This window comes from Chlorella variabilis (assembly GCF_000147415.1).
Source record: "Chlorella variabilis unplaced genomic scaffold CHLNCscaffold_31, whole genome shotgun sequence".
NCBI classification, from domain to species: domain Eukaryota; kingdom Viridiplantae; phylum Chlorophyta; class Trebouxiophyceae; order Chlorellales; family Chlorellaceae; genus Chlorella; species Chlorella variabilis.
Window position 1 is genome coordinate 96,699 of NW_005435057.1, and position 9,567 is coordinate 106,265.

Consider the following 9,567-nt stretch of genomic DNA (forward strand, 5'->3'; position numbering starts at 1 on the left):
GGGCAACATGAGAAGAAATGGCCTGGTGCGGTTGCAAAGCCGCTTGATACGATGGTTCATGAGGCGTACAGACTCCACGTACCAGTCGTGGTCGAAAGATGTTAGGAATGTTGTGTACGCCATTTGCTGAGGTGGAAGGGGCAATGGTTCAGTCGTAGGGCTTATGGCAAAGGTAAAAGGTAAAGGTGGGGAAGAGCCTCCACAGGCTTAACTTCCCGGTTTTAACGTCTAGCTTTAGACCATTATTTGATCTGCCCGACGCGCCAAGTGCAGTACCCCCCACTAGTAGTGAATGGGTCCCGGGGAGGCCTGTGCCGAAGCCTTGGCGATTCTATTAGGCGTTCCCGAAGGAATTGGCTTGGATTGGCGCTGAGCCGGTCATGTGCATGTTGTAGTTGATCTCCCTTCTGATATATAACAATGAGGAGGACTTGCTGCACGCCAGATTCCTGGAGACATATGATGTCGTGGGTAATTCCCAATAGCGATTCCCCAAAGCTGCATGCGTCACTCACCATGTGCATCACACAATGCTTGCAGACATGTTTGTCATCATAGAGGCGCCATTCACCTTCCGTGGGGACCCCAAACCATTGCACTTCCGAGATGCTATGTGTCGCCGTTTTGCTTCATTTGCCGGCAAGATAGTGCACATTGTGATCGAGCAAGATATGACAGACCCGGACATGGAGGATGCGGCATGGCATCGCGAGTTTCAAAGCAGGGTGAGCCATTTCAGCTCAAAACCGGCAACCATGCGTAGTTGCAACGAATCGTCTCTGGTACGCTGCAGCTAGCATTCCACCAAGTGGCAGACAGGCTCGATGTCCAGCCCGATGACATCATTTTTCAGAGCGACACCGACGAGCTGCCTAACGCAGCAGCTGCCTAACTGCAGTCATACACTGCGTGGCGTACGTCCTCTAGAGGGGCCTGGCAGTGGGGGCATGGGCGCTGGGTGCGGTCCAGCCGCTGCCACCGGCCTGTCTCCTCAGCCATCCAGTGCGACCCCGTGCGCCACTGCTTGCCAAGCCAAGACTTGAACGCACGCATGCTGAGCAGGGGGTCCTGCAACCCATTCTCGGCCAGGCGGCGACGCAGCAGGTGCATCGCGCGCCGCCCAGCCTCCGCCCGATACGATGCCGCCGAGGCAAAGGCCTGCCGGCAGTGCAGGTGCACGCCGAGGTATCTGAAGGTGGGGACGGTTTCCACCTCATTGCCGCCGTAGCGGAACCGCTCCTCCGTGGCAGCAGCCCTGCCAGTGGTGTACACTACCACCTGGGTCTTTTTGGTGTTAACCGTCAGGCCCCAGGCGGCACAGTAGCTCTCAAGGTAACCAAGCTGGAAACGCAGGCCTGCCGGCGTGGTGGCCAGCAAGGCCTGGTCATCAGCGTAAAATAATGGCGGCACGCACTCCCCGCTCTGCCAGCGAGGCAGAGCCGCGGCCGCAGCCTGTTGCACCAGCCCGGACTCGAAGTCATCCAGGAACAGACCGAACAATATAGGGCTCAAGGGGCAAGAGGCGTCCGGTCTGTGTGCTGAATGAATGATCTATCTATTCTGAATGAATGCTCGTTGCAACTATGACAGTAAATAGCTGAAATTGGGAATGTTGGCCGGTTGCCATTGCAACAGCGTTCCCTCATGGGGCTGAAGGCGCCGGGCGCAGATAATAGGGAAGATGGCGTGGGGCAGCTGTGCTAGAAGCTTGTCAAGGCCGTGCTGTGGGGGGTCGGGGCAGCCAGATGAACCCTGCAATACTTGTATGTTCTATGCTGCTGCTGCTGCCACGTGGCTCGGTGGTCGGGACACAGCCACCCGCCACATGATAAAGGCGGGTGGGAAAACAATACAGCACTGAGAGTGGGACATGCCAGCGAGCACGAATACGCATTAAAGCATAAGCGGCGCCCGGAGGCCAGCCTTTACAGTAACAGCCCACGAGGGCTCCGCCACTGAGTGCTAGGTGGAAACGCCAGCGACTGTGAATTTGTGTATTGAGTGTATATGCGAACGAAGCGGGGGGCATGGGTTGTACACGTCGTATACAAAGCAGACTAGAAGCGTGAGACAGAGAAATGTGGGGGCGGTCCTCGGCACGGTGCAGCTGTTTGGTTATCTGATTTGGCAATGGTATGCTGCTCATGGGTTGTATTCCATGTAGGACATCTCATGGAAGGCCTCGGAAAGCACGGCGTGCACCTGCTCCTTATCCATCCAGTAGTGTTCCAAGAAGCGACCTCCTGTACATGTCCCATCGGAATCATTTTCGGAGGCCCCGGGATAGCCATTTGCGTCTCGGCATGGGACCAGCACCAGGTCATGTTCGTGCAGGGTAGGCCTTATAAACACGTTCCAGCCTCCTTGGTCACATGCCCACTTGTGCAAATATTCATTGCATCCTGCCACCTCATCCGTGCAACGTCGCCACCTATTGACTATTGCATGCGTCTCAGGCCTGCGCACATGTCAGGGTGGCCAGCATTGTCAGCATTCTAGCGACTGAGTGAAATTGCATTATTGACTGTCACCTGTTCCGGAAAACCATGAAGCCTGTGTTTCCGGACAGAAGGCGCGTTCCAGTAACATTTGCCATTGCATCGTGTGTGGGGAGCGATGTCTCTAAAAAGTTTCGAGGCACCGCGGGATCGAGGGCCTGCAATATCAAATTTCGGCCTGCAATGCCAAACGCTGGCCTGTTGTGTGTAAAACACACAACAAGGGCATCGTGCATGTAACTGCATGTCTTACGTGAAAATCCCCACATTTGCAACAGGGTTTACATTGAAGTAGACCAATCAACCATGATGACATCCACATCCAGGTATACCAGCAGGGCACAACCCGAAGAAGACTTCATTACATCATGAATCGCGGCAACTTTCTGCCATCCAATTTTACATTTTGCGGTTCTCCAATCAGCTCTGTGCATGACTCACCAGAAAGCAAGTGGCGGCACGCCTTACTCGGTTTCGGAAGGATTCTAACATGGGCCCGTCAAAAGTGTGGACAACGGAGCTACATGTTGCCTTTCTCGATGCGGTGAATGCGCTGGGCGGGCCTACCCTGGCAAAGCCTAAGAAGATCCTGGCCCATATGGGTCAGGTTGCAAAAGAGGCAGGCAAGTGTGCATCTCGGTGCAGTGGAGGTGGAGGTTGTTTTGAAAGCCATCCATGGTTTACAACACTCTCGATTTTTGTGGATTCCGGAGGTCTGAAGTACATGCAAGTCGATGGTCGCGTCTGGGGTAAAGGTAAAGGTGGGGAAGAGCCTCCACAGGCTTAACTTCCCGGTTTTAACGTCTAGCTTTAGACCATTATTTGATCTGCCCGACACGCCAAGTGCAGTACCCCCCACTAGTAGTGAATGGGTCCCGGGGAGGCCTGTGCCGAAACCTTAGCGATTCTATTAGGCGTTCCCGAAGGAATTGGCTTGGATTGGCGCTGAGCCGGTCAGCTATGCCGCGTTTGTCCTCACAAAGTTTCGACATGGGAGGAATCGAACCTGTGCCCTCTCGAAGGGTTTAGACACTAGCTCCAGCGCCTTCAAAGAAGGCCTTTCTTAGCCTGCTGCCCCGCCTAACCCCAAGTCGCCTGCGGCAGACGAGCGGCCCGAATCCTCAACTGCGCGGCGGCGACGCCAGCGGCGGGAGACGGCGGCGAGGCACCAGGCGGAGGCCGCCACCTCCACACCCTCATCTCGTGCCCCATCCCCAGTCGAGGTGGCCCCTGGGCACGTCTTGACGGCCCTGCCCAGGCGGTCGGCTCGGCTGGCCCGGGGTTGAGCTTATCCGGCGCTTCATTAAATGCCTCTTGCTATCTTTATGCAGATGCCCACCGTGTGTATTGCTTGGGGCATGCAGCTTATAATTTTGGGTGGGTTTTGTATTTGCTGCAATGTTGTGTACAGCTCTACCCCCCATACCTGAATCTCTTCCCTCATGTGTTTTGTGTTGGTGCATACTTTTCCAGCTGTTTGGCACCACAGCTGGGCCCGTAGCATTCATTTGCTCCTTATGGGTGTAACAGACAGACAGACAGACAGCCGCGAAAAGCCGCGAAAAGCGGCTGGGGGAGCAGCGGCGACGATTGCGAGTGAAGCGAGGCATGGTGAGTGTTTGGTGCATTTCACTTTCTAAACGGCGAGATGGAGGTGCCTCCACACAACGACTTTACACCTTCCACTTCCATGCTGCCACTGCAGTACTGGGGGATCCCAAGTAGTCCCTGAGCCACGTATGCATGTTGAGTTTCCAGCGCCCCCTGAGCAGGTTCGTGCAGGTACCGATACCGGAGCAGGGCAGGCGATGCAATTCGTTGAAAGCAATTCATGCACCTGCCACCCCGCCGGGCATGCAGCCACGCCGGAAGCGCCCTATCACGAGTGGTGCCACCGCAATTGTGGGCGGCAGCAAGCGTGGCCGGGTGGAGCCGGCCACATACCCGACTCCAGCAGCTGCAGCTGATGACGCACCCGTTGTGGGCGGCTCTCAGGTACTCACATTATATTCACACAAAATAGAAAGCCGGGCGTGTGGCATTGGTCATGTTTTCGGTGCACGTCGGTGCATGAGAGCAAGCCATGCAACTCACAGTGTTCTGTGAGGCCATGCCCGTGACGCCCCGCCGCCATGCAGGCAAGCTGCAAGCGGCCTATGCTGAGTGATGATGTTGCATCAGCTGGCATGGGCAGCAAGCGTGTCCGCCAGGCAGCTCCTGCGGCTGAAGATGCACCCATTGCAGGCGGCGCTCAGGTATTCATTATATTCACAAAAAACACATTGCACGGCGTGTGGCCTTGGTCAGAACGCACTCTATCTGCGCACACAGACAAACAATTGATTCTGAATTCTCTCGCAACGTGCATGCCCCCGGAAGCAGGTAGGCGGGCACCATGTCGGCTGCACAATCGGAGTTTTACAAAGTACAAGAGTGGAGTCACATGCACATTACTGCGAGGCACGGCAACTTGGCGCATGTTCAGGTAACCAATATTACGATTGTTCACATACAGTTTGTTTTAACTGATGTCGCAACTCAGTTGTACCATTGCAGGCCTGCTACCGCCGCCATCCGGAGCAGCTACGTGCAAGCAGAGACGGAGTCACTCCCTTGGACGTCGCGTTCCGCCACAATCAGGACCCGGCCGTCATCCAACAGCTTGTTGCGTGGTGAGTTGGTATGCGTTTTTCGGAGGCGGCTAAACATCAAACCCAACCCAATGAACCGATGCATGCCAGGGGTGCACGGAGCGACCTCGATGAGCGCAAGTACGGGTATGACGGCGCAACGATGGTCCGCCTGGCGCGTACGGTTAAGGTGCCGCGAAAGGCAAGGTGAGCCCGCAGTTCTTACATGCATCTGAGCTCAGTCATATATTTTGTCTACCAATTCCCCATGAAAACAGACCCGCAACCAATCCGTGCAGGGTTGTCCATCAATTTATTGTGCATGAAGCACGGCAGAGTGGCAACACCTCTCAAAACTGTATAGAGTTCGACAATTAGCTCTCCAGTATGCCTCGGTACTCTTTGAAGTATCCTTCCTTGTCCACCCCCCGCGGCCCTTCCCCGGTGGGATGCGCCAGAAAATCACCAGTCTCCCATGACTTCATCCCAGGACAATATCGGTCTACGTGCATGTATGTGTTGAACAACTTTGGTGACACGATCTGCAACTGTGTTGCGGCACTTGTTAGTAATGCGACATTCCTCGCTTGGCTAGAATGTGCACATCAAGGCATCCCAACCTTGACATGGTTTCTGATGGCATAGTTGTCATAGGAAAGCACCAACTGTTTCATGATCGCCTGGTCCCCAAGCTCTTCGTAGTTTGGCGTCTCATTGCCCGTGTTGGTAAAAACCTGAAGTGTTTCATTCTCCAGATATACTAGCCGCATCAATTGATCACCAAGGCACACATCTGGAGTAGCTCAACTCCAGAAGAAACATGTGCGACCAGGTCGAGTTCCTCACAAAGTAGACGCCGCCGTTGATACCAGATTCTTCGTGGCAATCTGCATTTGCAGCGGTTCGGCATCGCGTGGAATGTATCGTCTGAGTGCGGCGGTGGGGACTCACCAATGGCGCCTCACATCGAAACGGGGGTCGAGAAATGATTCTAGCCGAATGTCTGGGGTCATGATCAGGGTATCGATGTCAACCTGCAGGGAGTCAGTTTGTTGCAAGGTTTGCTATTATACGGACGGAAACCATCCTCTCAAGCAACACGCCTGCAAACCATTAGGGTCTTGCCTTGAACACCCAATCGTAAAAGGTAAAGGTAAAGGTGGGGAAGAGCCTCCACAAGCTTCACTTCCCGGTTTTAACGTCTAGCTTTAGACCATTATTTGATCTGCCCGACGCGCCAAGTGCAGTACCCCCCACTAGTAGTGAATGGGTCCCGGGGAGGCCTGTGCCGAAGCCTTGGCGATTCTATTAGGCGTTCCCGAAGGAATTGGCTTGGATTGGCGCTGAGCCGGTCAGCTATGCCGCGTTTGTCCTCACAAAGTTTCGACTTTGTAACCCTAAACCCTAAACCCTAAAACCCTAATCGTAGTGATGAAGGACACTCAGAACGCCGATTACGCTGCCCAAATATTGGTGACGCGGCTTTGCGAGATCATTATCGAACACAAATAGATATAGCCATGCCGATTCGCATACTTCTGCTTATTCTTTATGGAATCTTCTCCAAACAAATCATTGAAAGAATTCCCGGCTGAGGTTGTCATGGCGATTGCTGCATTATTGAGACATGCCGCGCTTGGGGATAAAGTGGTTTCATGTGCTCCATGCCACCATTCGTTAGACTCACCGATTCGAGGGCGATCTGAGGCTTGGGAGCAGGGTGCATGCGTGCGCTCAAGAACCGTAAGCATCAAAGACTCTCCTGTACTTTATTCCCAAAATCACATTGCATGGTGTGTGGACTTGGTCAGACTGCACTCTATCTGGGCACACAGACCAACAATTGATTCTGAATTCTCTCACAATGTCATGTCCGCGGAAACACACGGGCGCCACCTCCACCTCCGATGCAAACGGAGGGGGTATACAAAGTGGAGGATTGGTGGAGCATGCACGTTACTGCAACGCGTGGTACCCTGGCACAGGTTCAGGTAACCAATACGCACGCACGTTAGATTTGTATTTTTTCCCATACGGTTTTTTCATCCGATGTCATAACTCAGTTGTCCTATTGCAGGCTTGCTACCGCCGACATCCTGAGCAGATTTGCGCCAGCTTTGGCAAGGGTGTCACTCCCCTGGACGTAGCGTTCCGATACAATCCCGACCCCATCGTCGTCCAGCACCTTGTTGAGTGGTGAGCTGGCATGCTTAGTTGAGGGCTTGCCCTGCAAATCAACGAACCGATGCCTGCCGCAGCGGTGCGCGGAGTGAATACTACGAGCGCCTGCAAGGGTATGATGCCGCTGTCTGTAATCAAGATAGAAGATTCTTTCTTTCTCGTGCATGACGGACGGGCAGATTAAGACGGAAGGAGTGTAATCATTGCAGCAAGTGAACTGCTCCTCCCTTATCATCCGGTTCATAAAGTGTTAGTGGCCTGAGGCATGTGCCTGCATGCTAAAGGCAGCCGAGGCTAAACCCATGTTGTTGTTTTTTACAATTTTAGTGTTAGTTCCTAGTATAGCTCACCCTGCATTCGCAAGGTTAGGATTGCCTATGTTGCTGCGCAGTGCGCCTCTGTTGCTGTGTGTCGACGCCGCTGGGGCTGACGCTTCTCGAACCTCCCACGCACCGCAGAAATGGAATAGAACCTCTTAGAACTGGTGCGCCATGCCCCTCTCTGCGCTATGCAAAGCTGTCCTGGCCACACACTCCACCTTGGTGGCATGCAGGCGGTGGCCGGGCGTTGCGGCAGATTGAGACGGCGGATGCGCCGACACCGGTGGAGCCACCTGCGAATACTGATTATGTACCCACTGCGCCTTCCAGTGCCTCAGGTTTGTGGAGCAGAGCTGCGGGTTGGTGTTCGATGTCTTTCGCTACCTTCAATCTGGCTGCCACTTGTAGGAGATGCTAATATACCCGAAATTCCGTCCACGGGGGGGGGGGGATTGTCGCCTGGTGAAAGCTCAGGGACATCCCCGTTATCAGATTTGTTACAGCCCAAACCTGGGGAGCCCGAAGCACCAGACCAACCCGCAACTCCAGAATCCTCAGAAAACAAGGCAAGTCTTGTTCCGCCTTGCATAGCTCCAACATGCAGCTTGCTCACAGCTTCTGCGCGCTGCAGCCTCTCGAGGTATGCGGAAGCGACAAGCAACCCAGCGACTCATGCATGGGTGGAGATCCTACCCAGAAATGCACCTGTCCATTGGGGTCCGAATGCAATCGAGACGGGTCCATTTATAGTTGTGAGGTATGTTGCAATGCATGAATTGCTCAGGTATTTTCACAAAGGCATCATGTACATCTGGTGACTCGTTGCAGAAGAAAGCCAGCAGCAGCAGCGGCAGAAGCAGCGGCTCTGGAGCCTTCACACCTGATATCCATGATCTGTTTGTGAGTTGTGCAAGAAAGTAGGGCGGTTTGGGACGTCGACTGCTGCTTACCTTCTAGTTCTTGGGTCTGCAGGATTCGTTGAAAGATAATACTGAGCCCGAGAAGGAGGACACCAGCTATTCCAGTTCAGAAAGCTCCGACGGCAGCACCTTAACCATGTCCTCTTTTTTTGATGCACAGCCAGAGGTGCGCCTGTGCCGCAATCATCGCAGCGCTTCCAAGTAGTTGCGTCATTATACATTGGCATGTACTCGTCGTTGCATGCAGGACTCGCCTCGACCCCTAGAACCCACACCCCCAGTTCCCATCACTGCTTCTCCAACTGTGGTCACCGTTGAACTCTCTCCTCCTGTCACCATTGAGCGCTCGCCCCCCGTCATCATTGAGCGCTCACCCCCTATTTACCCCGACCCGTCTCCTGCCATCCAACAAGTAGCACCCTCTCCTTCGCCACAATCCAATCTCTTCAGCTCGCCCACAATCACATCCACCCCTTCGCCCTCACCAGCCATCACACCACGCGCCTCGCCAAGCCCGGTATGCTCCTGCCAACATGCAAACATGGGACGCGAGTGTGGCTAACACAGGGTTTTGCGCTTCAGGTTATGTCACCGGGAGGCTACAGCTCTCCGCCTTTGATGCCATCCCCATCCCCACCTGGCAGCCCAGCAACATCTCCAGTACGTCCTGCGCCACCCAGTGCTTTTCAGAATACGCATGCATACATTCATGATAAGTTAACTTAACATGCAGGCTCCATCCATATCTCCATTACCAATCACCTCACCATCCCCATCCCCACCGCCTGCCGCCTCACCATCCCCATCCCCGCCGCCTCTATCATCACCGTCTCCATCACCCTCACCTGCCGCCTCCCCGTCCCCATCCCAGTCGCCTGCCGCCTCGCCGTCCCCATCCCCGTCGCCTGCCGCCTCACCGTCTCCATCCCCGTCGCCCAGCCCATCATCATCCCCATCCCCATCACCCAGCGCCTCGCCTTCACCGTCGCCCAGCCCATCCCCATCCCCATCCCCATCA

At 54.6% G+C, this 9,567-nt stretch overlaps 1 protein-coding gene across 1 annotated transcript; it reads right to left on the reverse strand.

The window, feature by feature from the left end:
- Window positions 1-888: 888 nt before the first annotated feature.
- Window positions 889-9,385, reverse strand: CHLNCDRAFT_141072 (hypothetical protein; the record flags this gene model as incomplete). Its single annotated transcript, XM_005843390.1, has 2 exons — window positions 889-1,422; window positions 9,347-9,385. The coding sequence occupies 2 exons, from the start codon at window positions 9,383-9,385 to the stop codon at window positions 889-891; spliced, it is 573 nt and encodes a 190-aa protein (XP_005843452.1).
- Window positions 9,386-9,567: the final 182 nt, after the last annotated feature.